Source organism: Aedes albopictus, chromosome 3 (genome assembly GCF_035046485.1).
Source record: "Aedes albopictus strain Foshan chromosome 3, AalbF5, whole genome shotgun sequence".
NCBI lineage: Eukaryota > Metazoa > Arthropoda > Insecta > Diptera > Culicidae > Aedes > Aedes albopictus.
Window position 1 is genome coordinate 198,331,528 of NC_085138.1, and position 16,481 is coordinate 198,348,008.

Below are 16,481 nucleotides of genomic sequence, written 5' to 3' on the forward strand. Positions count from 1 at the left end.
AGCTATCACAGATGCTGAGCTGCACAGAAGAAAGCGTCTTCTTTACGGCAACGAGAACTCCACCTCCCATGCGTTTAGAGCTGTTAACTTCGTTTCGATCGCATCTGTATACATCATATAGAGGCCCAAATAATTGGACGGAATGTATACGGTTATCCAGCCAGGTTTCAGTCAGCACAATAACATCAAAATCACATCCGGTCACGGCAAGAAACCAAGCGTCGATTTTTGTTCGAAGACCTCGAACATTTTGGTAGTAGACTTTTAGAGATGAAGCGGCAGATGCAAGATCAGTGATAGGATTATCGCTCAGATGACTAGGTCGTGGATCACTGCGAGAGGAAGACAAATCACCAAGCCGGAAATGTTCAGATAAACGATGGTACTTGCCTGGAGAGGCATTTTGGATGCCCCCTCCCGGCCCTTCGACGGCTGAGGTGCCAGGACGACTTTGTGTGTAACGTTGATCAAAATTAGCATTTAGGTCGAGGAGGTCAGGGGCATCCAAAGTGCTTTTTTGTGTGCGTCCTGGAAGGCCTGTGCTGGGTTGTGACATGCCAATAAGGCTGGTGGTGTGAGGATGAGTCGCCTGGCTAGATATGTGGAGCGCATCTATGACAGCGCCACAAGCGGTGGTAGTGTTGAAGTAAAGTTGTCTGGGAGAATAATATGAATCACCGGACGGCGGATGCTCGGAAACAGATCTGTACTTGCCTGAGGAGGCATTTTGGATGCCCCCTTCCGTTGTTCCGACGGCTGAGGTGCCAGGACGACTTTGTGAGCAGGATTCATCAAAATAGGCAGGTGAGACGGGGTGGTCAGGGGCATCCAAAGTGCTTTTTTGTGTGCGTCCTGGGAAATCCGAGCCGGGTTCAAGATTGGTAGTCCAAGGATGCTTTATCTGTCTGGTCGTTTGATTGGATTCAGCGGTAGTGGCGTAGCAGCGGTAAGAGTTGGGTAAGAGTATAATCGACGTTCACTGGGAAAGTTCAGCAAATCAACGGACGGCAAATGTTCAGAAACAGAATTGTACTTGCCTGAGGAGGCATTTTGGATGCCCCCTTCCGTTTCTCCGGAGGCTGAGATGCCAGGACGACTTTGTGAGCAGGATTCATCAGAACAGGCAGCTAAAACGGAGTGGTCAGGGGCATCCAAAGTGCTTTTTTGTGTGCGTCCTGGGGAATCCGAACCGGGTTGCGTTCCGACGAAAAGTTTAGTAGCCCAAGGATGATTCAGATGTTTAGTCGTATGGTGAGGCTCCGCGGTAACTGTGCCGCAGCTGTTAGGGCATACTCGACGTTCACTGGGAAAAATCAGCGAATCAACGGACGGCGAATGTTCAGAAACAGAATTGTACTTGCCTGAGAAGGCATTTTGGATGCCCCCTTCCGTTCCTGCGACGGCTGAGATGCCAGGACGACTTTGAAAGCAGGAATCAACTAATACGGCAGCTGAGTCGAGGTGGTCGGGGACATCCAATATGCTTTTTTGTATGCGTCCTGGAGAATTCCGGTCGAAGAAAGTGCAATTGAACTCATGAAAGCGTGGAGTTACTAAATGGCTGGTCGAATGGAGTAACTCTATAACCTGGCCGGCGTAATCGGGGGTGGGTTGTTTTTTGGGGTGTGGTCGAAGATTCGTACAGTCACTCCGTCTGGCCAGTACCAGGGGTCGCCAATTACATTAGAGATAGACTTGTTAACGGTAACTTTGAACGATACGAAAGTTAAGTCGTTCAGTGTTTTTCATCGAGGAACAAGTTTGACTACTTTGACAGTAGCCGGATTGACGTTCGTGATATCCTGAAGGTACGTTAACACATCCTCCTCCTTCTGATCAGGAGTGAAAGGAGTGACATAGAAATCAGTCGAGTCTTCGTCAACTGCTCCAATCCGAACAACGCTTAACGGACCAGCAGAGGGTCTACGTGGCACATTTTCACGTTCGCGGCTGGAGCTCTGGTCGGTGTGTACCGAAATGGAATCAGACTTGCTTAGTACTTGCTCATTTTTTTGCGATGGAACAGCAGGAGTGGAGGCGCGATCACGTTTGTTGGTGGACTTCGATGTGGATGGCATAGGGTTAGTCACGATCTGGACCCGCTTGTTACCTCCGACGACAAACTTCTCGGGAGCTTGACTAACCGTAGCATTAATCTCATCGAGGACTTCAAAAAAGGAGGTGTCATCGCAAGACCTGGAGCGATTCATAGGGACGTCAGAGACTGTGTCGTCCAGGGTCATCATGTCGATGGTCTGATGGAAAGTTGTATGGTCAAGCGAGAGATTGGCCGGTGGGGTCCGTTGCTGAGAGTCGTAGAGTGCCTTGTTCATCTTTCGCAAGCTTTCTCCATAGTTTCCTAAACGGGTGTCCATGGAGTCGGTTCGTATCAGGAGCTCACGTAGAGCTTTGAAGATTACCTTTTCTTGATCGTGTACAGCAGGATCAAAGTTCAAGCGACATGAGGAACAGAACCAGTAGAACCCGACGTTCGCCGTCCAGGATGAAAGTTGAGTTTTCGTCAAACCCACACAAGAGTGGTGGAAGGATATACCACAGGATCCGCTACACGTTATTCGCTTGTCGGGGCTGATTCCACTCGAACAAATTCGGCATGAGCTCATGTCGTTGAGAGGATATTTTTTTGGCAAATTAAACGGCGAGTTCAAACGTACAGATGCGCCTTCTCTTATGCAATTCGATAAAGCGTTGCCAACTGCGTTTATGGTTGTGTGACGTTTATGGTTCCTTTTTGTGGAGGCGATTTATAGACAACAACAATGTAGGGCGCGAACTACTCAAATGTAAAAACTGATATTCACAGCACCACGAAAAACAGATCAAACTAATTTCACCGGATTTTAAAAGCGAGGTCCGTGTGAAAACACATTCAAATCACTACAGCAATAATAGGACACGAATAATATCTAAACGACGGCAATGAAATGCACATTAACGAAACAAACGCCCGCAGTCACAGTGGTCACAGTTGAGGATTATGGTCAGAACCAACGTTGCAACGTAGAGTGAAGTCCGATTCTTCAAGAGAACTCCCGTGGAAAACCTAAACTACCTCAACACAAAAGAGTGGAAAGTGTTGGTTCGGGCTCGCCGGTCGAGAGAAAAAAATCCGGGCGCCGACAAGTGATTCGCGTTCAGTGTATTTCTGTGTCGAATAGACTAGGGGAGACTGAGGAGCCTTGATCCCTGGGGAGACTTGTTCCCCCCATATTTGCTCGGAATCAAAAACATTTTTTCTTCTAGCATAATTTTTCCAAAACTACTCCTGGACAAACGACTATGTTTTGGCTACAAGTGATTTCGATTGTACATTGCATTATTTTTTAACGGCTGATGGTTTGTTTTCAGTCCTTCAGAAATCTTTTAGGCGATTCCGAAAATCCTCAATAACTTTGTGAAAATTGAACCGAATCGTGTCAAAATTGAACAGCACATAGTTTAAATAAAATACTTTCAAACTTATTTATCCAAATAAGGCTGTTGTTAACATATTTTAATTAATTCAGCTTAGTACAACAGTGACATGGGGAGACTTGATCCCTCGAGGATTACACACACATTATACATGTGAAACATAAAATTCTATTCGGAAGCCTCTATTTACTTGGAATTCTAGTCTATTCAACAATAAAATGTGTCAGATAATTATAACTTTAGTACAAACCAAGAAAAGGGGGATCAAGTCTCCCCATTTTGAAAATACGGCATATCCTTAAAAATTTAAGGAAATCTTACAATTTCAAACACTCCATATTCATGGAAAATACAAGAGAACTCGAAAAGAAAATGAATAAGAAGACTCTGGAATTATTTTCCCTTTTAAATAAACCATGTGCTCAAAGGGGGATCAAGTGTCACCCATTTTTGAAAAATACATCATAAGACTTTGAAAACTTTAACAATAGTTTAAAGGCCTTCTGTTGTGTATTAACTTGCAATAGATGTATACCTGCCATTTTGTATGGAAATCGGATCTAGTTTTGTGTTTTTTCTTAAAGTTTCAGGTAAATTAAGAAAAAGGGATCAAGTCTCCCCAGACTCCCCTAAAGGTTTCTGCTCCCTAGTGGAGTGGAGACGCGCGGCAGAATTTTCTTTTTGGCTACTTTTTGCGTCGAAAAGTGGTCGGTTGTTAACGGCGGTTTGTGTATATTGATCCATTGTCAAATCATATCACCAACCATAGGTGACTCCCGGACTGACAATGTACCTTACCCTACTAACAAAAATTCCTTCCTGAGACAAGCGTGGAGATGCAGCGATTCGCAGTCTTTATAACAACGTTTGTCTTACTAACATTCCCTCCCATCCTCGATGACCGTAAGGACGTGGCCGGCGCCGTTATTGACCTTATTAAAGTTGAGATCTCTCGAACTGTGTACATTGAGAATAGTAAGCTAGTCCCAAGCCCTATTCATTGGTTCCTTGTGCAATTTCGATTGCTCTGGTCAATCACGGAGTAGCAACTACGAATTGTGGGGTCATCTATGCTCATGCTCATGCTCAGTGCTGGCAACACAGTGCTGGCAACCTTATTTGATGCTTTGTTTTGATTCAGCGTTCCGTTTCACCCCGTTCCATCAGCAGAATGACGTTTGAACCATTTTTTATTTGAACGATGTGCAGATTAGCGAGTGTCAAATTAAAAAGTTGTCAGATTCGATGCGGTCAAGCCAACGGGGGTAGACGGTACAACATGAGGGGACGTAGTTCAATTAACTTGTAAATCTGTTTCAGATTCTTTGCCATTTCCATCCACAAAATTTTCAAGATTTACGAATTCCCTGAAACACGTAAAAAACAGAAAGGTGCTTGATACGGTAAGTGTTAGGTAGAAAAGTGGAAGGGAGCAAAAGGGTGAGGATCAGGGATGCCAGATGATTTTTTAAAAAATATGTGAAAACTCAGACGTTTATAGAGAATATCCTCGTGAATCTAGTTTCTAGTCTTTGTAGCTCGACAATAAACTACTTACTTCAGATTATTCAAAAATCAGTTGGCATCCCTCATCCTTTCTTTGCTCCCTTCCACTTGTCTACCTAACACTTACCGTATCAAGCACACTTCTGTTTTTTTAAATGTTTTTCAGGGAATTGAAAAATCTTGCAAATTTTGTGGGTGAAAATGACAAAGAATCTGGAATAAACTTACAAGATGATTGAATCACGTCCTCTCTCTCACTATCTTCTTGGATTAACGTCTCACTGGGACAAAACCTGCTTCTCAGCTAAGTGTTCAATGAGCAACTGAGAGATTTCTCTACCAATGGTCATTTTGCATGTGTATATCGTGTGGCAGGCACGAAGATAAACTATGCCTAAGGAATTCAAGGATTTTTTTACGAAACGTTTCTAGACCAAACGGGAAACGAACTACGTCCTGTCATACTTGAAAATTCAGCTCAATTGGATTCAAGACAGATGTAAAACTGCTATGAGGGTAAGGTGGGTGGTAGAGAGTGATATGTAAAAAGCACATTCGTATCTTTATCCCAAGCTTATGTTTACAAAAAATCTATGCCATATATTTTATTTGAACCCATAAAAATTGAAGCTCTAATTATTTATCCAAGCCGTCAAAACATACTTACATGAGCTAGATTTGATTGCTTAGTTGGATCCTTTAGCGTAGGCAAATGCGCACTAAATTGACGGCTCCTGGTGACAGATCGGGCCAGCTTGGCAAACTTCGACAATCCTGTAGGCAACCGGTGAAAGGACGGAACGGAGAAAATACAGAGAAAAAAAAACAGAGTAATGAATGGATTAAAAATGTAAATTAACGACTAGCGGTGAAACGCAAAATCCAAACAACTTGAAAGCACTGTTAGAACAACCTACGGCATCTTCCATCTACCTACAAGCGGGTTGATACGTGTCATGATAATACGAATACTCGTCCCGTGCTGTCATATCTACGGAATTTCGACCATTTGTTATCCGAAAAGTGGCCAAGGGCCAACTCCATCGGCATTCCTTTTTGCGTACCGGACCAAAAGTTTCCCAACGCGAGCGTATATGAAGTCAGACGACGACAACGCCTGATTTCATTGCTCTCGGATGAAATGTTAAAAATTCATCGTCAATGACCGCTTCCCTATACGATACGCACTACTGGCCGTCCTCGGGACAACGAAATGTGTGAATCGTGAAAGTCGTGCAGACCGTGCAGACAATGTTCTCAAACTTGTCTGATACTAGGTATATGCCCTGTGACATAAACGCCAACTTGTAATATAGTCAGGGGGAAAACTTTTCAAAACTGGTAGATTTGTAACTGTGTTGCTATATATGTATAACCCCCCCCCCCCCCCCCAAAGTCACAAGCTGGTGTGTATGTTCTTGGACATTGAAAAAATATGCAAGTTGAAAAGATTTTGGGCTAGACTGAGATTCAAAACTAGTATGGTCTTGCTGAATAGCCCATATAGCCGAGGCGGTAAACGCACGGGTATTCAGCATGACCATGCTGAGGGTGACGGGTTCGATTCCCGGTCGGTCCAGGATCTTTTCGTAAAGGAAATTTCCTTGACTTCCTTGGGCATAGAGTATCTTCGTGCCTGCCACACGATATGCACATGCAAAATGGTCATTGGCAGAGGAAGCTCTCAGTTAAAAACTGTGGAAGTGCTCATAGAACACTGCTGAGAAGCAGGCTTTGTCCCAGTGAGGACGATACGCCAAGAAGAGGAGAGGAGGAGGTCTTGCTGAATGCCTGTGCGCTTTCCATGTGTACCACATGGCATGGCATCCTTGACCGCCGGTTTGGATGCGCTGTAAGGCGAACTTAGCAGAGGTTACCGAAACTGGAAGAATATTGGATACCTAAAAGGCATGTTACAGAAATGATGGGTAAACCAAAACCTGCAAAGATCGAGTTTACAAGGGATACGAAAAGAATCAGTAGGAAAACGAAAGGCGTGGGCTGACCACGCCGAGAGTGAGCTTAGTGGGTGCTGAAAGTTCACGATGCCTTATAGACACTATTTAAGCAGCACTTATCCGAGTTCTGTAGCGTAAAATTGTGAACTCAAGTATTGTCTGCATGTGTTATGTTTAATAAACAAATGAATAATGTCGTATTATGATAAGGCTATTTTTCTAGAACTTAGTATTTAAATCAGTTAAGTTTCCGTCAAAATTAAACACCCTTCATTACCTACAAAATTTCCATGCAATTTCAACAAGTTGTTCGTTTTCCACTGGCAGACATGAACCAAGAGGAGAAAAAGTCCAAAACGAGTTTGCATGTTTCGGGATCAACATGCTTTCAATGAATGCCAATGTGGTGGTGAGCCGCCTTTTGTACCCCCATCAACATCCACTAGAGGAACCACCTCACTACAAACAGTGTAGTGAGGTTGAGAAAACAAACATCCCCTTGATGTGCGGCCGAGAGCAGAGGTATTCCGACCAATGCCGAAGCACTCTCTGATTTTCACCATCACCGTTATCGCAGGCTGTTGAACGCAACATTGAAAATTCTCACGTCAAAAACGGCTTAACCACGTGCATTACCTACGCTTCCCTCCAATGAATCTCGACGAGCATACTGATGATGGTGATGATGACACTCGACCGGTAACGTCCTTGGTTTGCCTACCAATCAGTGCACAATGGTCCAGAATGGAAGACATATTCACAGTTGTAGCGTGGTTCTACGGGCGGCGCCCTTGGCAAACTCAAATATTGGTGTCCCACAGCCAGTGCCGGGTTAAAGGGGGTGGGCAGGTGACCAGGGCTCTTGGCCCCTCATTGAGGGGCCCCCACAAAATTTCACTTCACGGAAACAAAGTGAAGCAAGAAAAAAAAAATAGTGCAAGAAACTAGAGTTCAAAAAAAAAAAAATTAAAGAATTTTCTATAAAATTCATGGAATAATAAATGGATTTACTCAAATCGGAGAACATCGAAACTGTTGAAATATTTTTAGTGGAAATTGACCAGGAACTTAAGCCAGATTATATTGAAGAACTTAAGCCAGATTATATTGAGGAATGCCTGTGTAGCTGCCGGCTTAGAATAGCACTACGGACCACCTGTTCCGGGGGTAAAAATCCACCAAACAGGTACCGTAATCCGGGGTCAAATTGATCACTTTAAAACAACTTTTGCGGATAACATCAGTGCCTGTTCAAATATTGCCAAAAGAATTTCTGTAAAACCTGTACCCGGTGGATCTCTATGGAACCATGTGACAGAGTTTTGTTCAACAAATTTACACTTTAAGTTAAATAACTTCAAATATCAAAATATTGGAAATGCCACTTTGGGGCGAAATTGATCAGTATACAATTAAGTATCGGTTGGAAAGGAAAATTTCCTTCACCGCTTAATTTTGCTCTTCTAAAACCGAATAACGCGTTTAAAATCTTACAACTAGTGAATTTATTACTTTAAATGCAAAATTAAATTTTGAAATTTCCCCTTAAACGCCTTAAGGTAGGCAATTTCATTTAAAATACGTGATTTGTAACCCAAAAAATGACTATTTCTTCATAAAATGAACTTTTTATAACTATGTCATTTTCTGATTAGCTGCATTACATCCCTACCAAGGCTCCACAAAAATGTTAAAACAGAGAATTCACGGGAAGTCCTATTAGCAATTGATTGTTTAGTAGCAATGATTTCAGCTAAATGTGAAATACATTGCAAATTCCTTGAAAAAATAAGGCAAAACTAACATTTTCTAAAAAATTAAAAGTCTACACTCAGCTCTAGACATCTACGAATCAGATGACGTTAAAAGTTTAAAATCATTAGGACGCTTAAGAGTTCCTAGTATGGAATAACAATGTAGTACTCAAGTGATCAATTTCACCCCGCTGATCAATTTGACCCCGGTTTACGGTAATCCCAATCCAAGGTGTCAGGCGACCCGTGCTGAGGGATGAATGGTTGAGGGGGTTTAAAAGATGCTCAATCTTTAACGGAGCCCGTAGCGTGGGTAGATCGCCTTTTATGGTTGCGTTGCGGTGATAGATTATACTAGAATCCTTATTGCTGAACACATGTTCCATTATTGGAATGATATTGCTGCTAATGTTAAAACCCAGGTCCTACTGGGGAGAATTTAGCAGTAAAACAAGGGTGATGCTAGGTTTCCAATGCATGGCCAATATTAGTACTCTTGTTTTGTTTTCTAAGAAAACAAAACAGAAACTGTATCAAAATCGATACTTTATTACCCCTCAATGGCAATTGAGTAATGCGACATGCACTACACTAAGGATACGGGTAATGTCACAATAGATCTAAAAACTGGTGACAAACCCGAACAGGAATAAAAAAAAATATTGAAGAATTTTGGTTTATTTCAAATATTTAAATTAAGTAATTCGCTTACTGAAATAAGGCTGAATCACTGGCGTAGCCACGGGGGGGGTTTCAGGGTTAAAACCCCCCCCAGAGCCAAAATTTGTGGAACAAATTTTCAGTATAAAACGCTTTGCGACGAAAAAAAATTTCGGCTGCGCCGCTATTTTTAAACTTCGAATACGATTGCTCGTTACTGTTTACAAAATGTAAGTGTCAAATCAAAAAAGGTATCATTGACCGTTGAAAACCCCTCCCAGAGACAATTTCTGGCTACGCCACTGGGCTGAATCCATGGCGAACTCCGCTGAACATTTTCAAGAAATTTAATAGGAAATTCTATTGGAAATACAGTTAGAGAAGTCCTATTTGGATTTCGGTAAAACGACACCACCGATTCCACTACAAATGTAAGAGAACTCTGGAATGATTTTCTACTAAATCTGAGATCCAATGCCAGGAATACACAGGTGAAAAGCATTTTTCCTTTATATAATTTTCTTTTATCATTATTTTCACACTAAACACTTAATTTACACTGCCAAATCTCGGTTTCCCAATGCCGAGATTTGCACAGCCGAGTAGTCAACTAAATGTTTTCATGAGATTTAGTATATGCCTCGTTGCCAAGCAACCTGTCAGTTTGTTAGCTGTGTCTCGCTTAAAATTCAGAAACCGAGATCCGCACAGTCGAGCTCGGTGAATAAAACTAAGTGTGTAGAATTTCAAATATGTTATGAATAAATTCTGTGGGTATCAACATTTTTCCTAGCTCTGCTTATTTTTTCTAGATTCTACCTTCATTATTATATTTGTAAGAATGATTAATATGTTTTAGAAATTTCTGTGTTATATTGCCAAAAATATATCCTCTGTATGAAGGACCACCACAACACAGTGGCCTCGGACCCCCACATTTGTAAATCCGGCCCTGCCCACAACTCTTGTCAATGTTAATTTGCAAACTTTTTTTTTTTTTTGAAAACTTGTGTTCAATATTTTGCAAAGAATTATCTGTGCAATTTATTTCAGTTTTTTTAAGTCTTCTACACTCTCTTCGTAAATGCCACATCCAAAATTCATCTTTTTTAGCCTCAAGTACTGACTTTAACGCTACGGTGGTTCTGTTTCTCTCTCGTTTGTCGGGTGAAGATCACTGCGTCCAGGTTTTAGAACTATTGTGAATTTTGCTGTGAGATACATAAATTATCTCAGTAACATCCCGAGCAAAGTCTGATAGCAAATTCAAAACTAATTTTAATGTTGTGATATTGCAAATTTTGATAACTCAGGCTGTTGTCGTTTTGGTCGTTTTAACGGTTAAAACATCAAAAATGAGAGCAGAAAAATGTTCATGTGACAGCAAATTTAAAACAATTCATGCTATCGATGATAGCATATTGATAACTGTTTTTGTTATCAGCGCAAGAAAAATGAAAAATCGTTAAATGTAGAGTTTTTTGGTTGATATCAAATCATAAATGCAATAGTATAATTGCACTCATGATATGTCCCTACAATTACTTTATATAGTATACTAAATGATTTAAAACTATTCTAGCACTTAATATTTACATTAATTTAAAATGACAGCAAACCGAAAACAAAATTTGAAATCAAATTAAGTAAAGATAAACTGATATCAAAATGTGATATCAATTTGTTGCTGTATACAAATCGTGTTTTCGATTTGCTGTAATTTTGCTGTTGGACTTTGCTCGGGATGTTTGTCACTGAGATACCTTAGTATCGACTGAGCTCAAGACCATCAATTATTGATCAATAGAGATCCTGAGATACAGTATATGATTCCCCTATTCTGGCGAGACTAGCTTTATAAAGTCAACCACGTCCTTGGGGGATAAGATCCATATGTGAGCAGGCTTGCTGAGAACTTTAAAGCTGTTGGGTGAGTGCACTGCCATAACATAGGATGTGTTCTGATGTTTCTCTCTCCTCGTCACAGAAGCGACAATTTGAGGTTTGGATTTCTCCGATCTTTTGTATATACTGTATACTTAACACCTTATTTTGAACAGAGATGAGCCAGCCTAGGGCTGCAAATCTCTTAAATAAAGATAATAATAACCTTATTTTGAAATTTTTAACTTTGTGATTAATCCACCTAAAAGTATGATATAAATTTATTTTTTTCATTACTGAAGATGGAGCATTTGTAACTTGTGCAGAGTTACAGTAAAATGTTTTATCATATTGTTAAGAATTTAGCGTCCTTTTTTGTGAACGACCATATAAAATATTTCATTCGCTATTACTTTTCCTAGTTCTTTTTTTTATTTAAATTTTCATGTGTTCTACCAAGTTAATCTTTGTGATGAAACACACCTCCTTCTGCTTTTTCTTATTGGAATAATGCTCCTAGTGCAACAGAGTCTGCATTTCAACTCGAGAAATCCCAAAAAGATTTCCAGGTGGAGTCCATGTAGAAATTCTTGGAGTAATAAAGGAATTTTAAAATTCCTGGAGTGATGCTAGGACTCCTTCAGACAAAATTGTTGGAATTGCCACAAAAATCCTGCTATGATTCCTAAAGATAGTCAACTCCTTTTGGAAATCCTCCAGAAACTTTAGGGGCTGTCCATAAACCACGTGGTCATGAGGGGGGGGGGGGGGGGGGTTATTTCGGCCAATGACCATTTTGTATGGACGAAAAAAATATTTTGTATGGACTAATGACCACGCGGGAGGTGGGGGGGGGGGGCGGTTGAGAAGTCCCAAAAAAATGACCACGTGGTTTATGGACAGCCCCTTAGAAGGTTTCCTAAGAGCATTTACTGATTAACTTCCAGCTAAAATTATTTGAGTAATTCCTGCAAGAATTCCAAAAGAAATCTTAGAAGAAATAACCGAAGGAATTTTAGCAGGAATTGCTGCTGGTACTCCAAAATAAATTCCTAAATAGAGAAATCTGGAAAAATACGCATGCAGTATTTATAGCAATCCTTGGAGGTACCACAAGAAGGGAATGCTGCTGGGATTTCTCCGGGCATTCGTGGTGGGAATCCTAAAAAAAAGTCTTGCTGGGACTCTTCAAGCAATACCTGCAGGAAATCCTCCAGGAATACCTAGAAGACTCCAAAGAGCAATGACTGTAGAACTATAACTAAGCAAGAAGGAATCCCAGCAAGTATTTCATTTAATATTCCGAGAAGAATCATCGGAGAAATTTCCGGAAGAATTCTAGAAAAAAAAACCTTGGAGAAATTCCACATAAAAAAATCTTGCATAATCCCATCTGAATTTTAAGAGGATTTCTCAAAGGATTTCTCAAAAAATACCTCTTGGAATTCATCTAGGGATGCCTGCTAAGTTTCTTCTACTTTTTGTATCCCAGTAATAACTGCTGAGATTCCTTCAGAATACTTGCTGAAATTTCTCTAGCATTTTCAGCAGGAATATCTCCAAATATAACTTTTGAGAGTCCTCCAGGATTTTTTGAGGATTAACTGGAGGTATTGAATGGGGAGTCCACAAAAGTCCTGGAGAATTCGTGTCAGAAATGTCTTGAGGAGTGATCTCTGCAGTAGTTCCTTAAATTATCTCAAAAGCATGTCGGGTAGAAATACTACATATCTGAAGTAATCCATAAATAAATTACAGTAGGAGTTGCTGGGGAAATCCCAGCAAGAATTTCTAAAGGTAACGCCTGAAGAATTCTTCGATGAATTCTTGGGGGTCGTCCATAAATGACGTAGCATTCTTTGACGATTTTTGACACCCCATCCCCCCTCGTAACCTATTTTCCCTGATACATGATACATGGCTCGTACCATATTCGGAGACTCCCCCTCCTCCCTTAAATGTTACGTCATTTATGGATGACCCCTTGCAGAAATTTATGGAAAAAAATTGGAAGGAACCACATGAGGAATTTCTGGTGGATTATTGAGAGGTATATTTGAAAGTATCATGAGAGAAATTCCTGGAAGAACTCCCAGTGAACTTTCTGGCGGAATCCCAAGAGAAATACCTAGAGGACTGGATGCCAACATTCAGCATCGAACCTACGACCTTAGGATTCACAGACGCCATGCTTACCACTCAACTGTTGTGAATGCAATGGGAATAAGGGCATGAGGCTCTGCATTCCCACAGCTCAGAAAGAGGCACACGGCATTTCACTAACATTGAGGCATGTCTATGGGTGTACATATGTGTTTCATTTCATGCAGAAAATCTAAATTTGTTCTTATGTAGAAATTTTATGATATTTCGACAAGAACAAAACTGATATCATATCACTTTGTGTTATTCGTGCGATACTCATTAAGTTTTCGAATTACACATCAAAACCACATCGAGCTATGACAGTACAAAATGTTCGATTTGAGATATGATTTATATATCCTCGTCTACCCGGGAACTTAGAGTAAAGCTATGTTCACTTAGAATCCGGAATCATGGCACATTTTCTAGTGGAGCTCTCAATGAACATAATCATCATTCTTTTGCAACACTCTGATCATACACTAATCCTCTTTAAATGGTGAAAATTTCATCGATTTTCTTGCAACGAGTGAAAAGTTATTTCAGATTGAAGACAAGAGGAGGAAAAAAATCTTGCACAAACACGTTGAAAATTTAGCGTGGTCAGGTACGACAGTCGCGAAAAATGTTAATATCGTCAAAACCATTATGTGTTATGTGCACAGATGTTGATAACCATGGCATAAGGAAGTGTCCTCGGAAGAAAAAAGCTTGGGTTCATTGATAAATCTGCTTTGAATTTGAAGATTTGGCAAGAAGTTCGAACTCTGGGCATGGTTTCTTCGCAACAAGATGATGAGAACCAATTCATGCAAGGATGACAGCCTCAAGAATCGCGTGCTGCTTTTCAAAAACGCACACAAGGCATATGTAGAGGTTTTACCTATTTTGATAAGCTGCCATGACAGCCGGAGACGTTCAGTGGTATCGTCACAGATGGGTAGTGTTTATCAACGAAAAAAACACTCAAATTTCGCGTTTTCTCAATTCACTGAATTGCCCCTCATTTCGCAATAAAAAAAAAGTTTGGCAATTTTTCTTCGGAATCCTAGTCAGACTAGTCAAGGCACTCAGGACACTGCGTAGATGACCTGATTGTTGAACAAACGTGCGGAAGGGATTGTTGCTAAAATTTACCACAGTTGTGCAGATTTTTAGAGAGGTCAACACTGAAAAAGTGAGAAATTGTGTGAAAAATAAAAATAAATAATTTCAATGATATTTTTCCATGAAAGTACAATAAATAACCTTTGTTTTGAGGGCTTCACCTTTTATGTTATTCCATCCCTAAGATATACGTGATTTTGTCATTCCGGATTCTAAATGAACATAGCAGATATTCTCATTACGATTTCTCTAAGAATTGTTAAGATTTCTCAAGCATTTTTAACTGGAGTTTATCCAGTAAATGCTCTTGGGAACCCTAAAAAAAGTCCAGCAGGATTCCCAGCAAGAAATGTCTCACGAAACCTGGCAAAACTTTCAAATGGAATCAAACAGATATTTCTAAAGTAATACCAGCAGCATTTGTATGCAGAACTAGCATAATTCGATAGATTTACGACTGCACATTCTCGGAGCTGTGAAAGGCTGCATCAGTTCGTTCGATTTTCAAATCCAGCTATAATCTTGCCGATGAAAACTACCGTGGTATTTTCATTCTATGCTGCATAACAAGAGTGTTTGAAAGTTAGTTTATGACGCTCTGTATGCTGCGGGCCTACCTTTTATTCCTGAGTTTCAGCACGATTTTGTTAAAAACCGATCGATCTACGTATGTTTTGACATTCACAAATTTCATATCAACTGGGTACAAGAACAAAAACCAAGTTGTTGCCATATATTTCGAGTTCTCCAAAGCGTTCGACAGAGGTCCGCCCGATCTTGCTGTTGTATCAACCAACGGTAGGCACTCTCGTCAATTCACCATCCCTTCTGGTGTGCATTAAGGCGGTATCCTAGCCTTCCCAATTCGTTATTTTGGGAACAGCTCGCTGACGCAGATCAAAAATGACCCAAATGCACAAGGAGGACTTAGACCGCTAATTATCGTCCTGTTTGTTAATTAATTATCTCCAATCATCTCTGCTTAATATCGTCTAATAATTCTGAGAAAGTACTGTTTACTGAAGGCTCAATTGTGTACAGAAAAACATCGTCGCTTTTTGATTTCTATGTGGAATGTAACTGAACACCAAAAGGCGCAAATGCATTACTGACGTCTTTCTGGCGTTCAATTCGAATACGTAATTGGACCCGATATTTTGAAGCGTGAATCATTTTGAAGCGTATTGAATCCTTTTGCGATTCCGGAGTCACAGCCGACCGTAAACTGCCTTTCAACGATAACGTTTGCATCACTAAGGTACACCGGAGCAAGATGAAACGCGAAGTTTTAAAATAGCTTTCAATACATTTTAGATTTTTTTTTTCTTTCACCAAAAGATTGTTTAAATGAAAACTATGTGTTATGGAACTCAAGCTGTTCACAATCATTGGATAACATCATGTTAACCCGCTGTTTCAACTCTCCCCGGTGTATCTTACTAAGAAAGGATTTGCGGCTCCGAGGCTCATTTGCTTGAAATGCAATTAATTTCAGAGATATTGATATTGAGTATTCTTAGCTATTTGAAGATTGCTTTCAGTGGGGGTCTACCGATTGCTTTGTCGATGGAAATTACAGGGGATAGTCAAAATAACTGGGACAGGTAAAATTTTCACTTTTCAAAAAATGTTCAACTCGCTGTAACTTTTCGAAAAGGGCATCAAATATTCTCAAATTTTTACTGTAAGTTTATCAACTAGTTGTGAATCAGTGGTCAAAATTTGGAAAAGATCGGGCTATTCTACACGAAGTTATAAAGGTTCTAGAAAAAGGTATATTTATTCGATAGCCAACTTTGAGCTGTTATATCTCCGGATTCAATGAACCGAATGTAATGAAATTTTGTTCATTTATGACTAATATAATGAACTTTGAAAAACAGTTGATTTAATTTGAAATTATTATTAAGAAAAAAAGTTATAACGATTTTATTTATTCTATGTTTTTTTAGTAAATTTATCTATTTTTCAAATGGATCCCATTACGTTTTCAATTTAATGCCGGCTATTTGGTTGCTTTAATTTGAAACAT

At 40.2% G+C, this 16,481-nt stretch overlaps 1 protein-coding gene across 5 annotated transcripts in view; it reads right to left on the reverse strand.

Moving 5' to 3' along the window:
* The window catches only part of LOC109428138 (potassium voltage-gated channel protein eag), a 140,289-nt gene that overhangs the window by 63,520 nt on the left and 60,288 nt on the right, over positions 1–16,481 (reverse strand). For all 5 annotated transcript variants that reach the window (XM_062858390.1, XM_062858389.1, XM_062858388.1 and 2 more), the window contains one exon: positions 5,609–5,715. In XM_062858390.1, the coding sequence (XP_062714374.1) occupies positions 5,609–5,715 (107 nt within the window). The remainder of the gene's footprint in view (positions 1–5,608; positions 5,716–16,481) is intronic.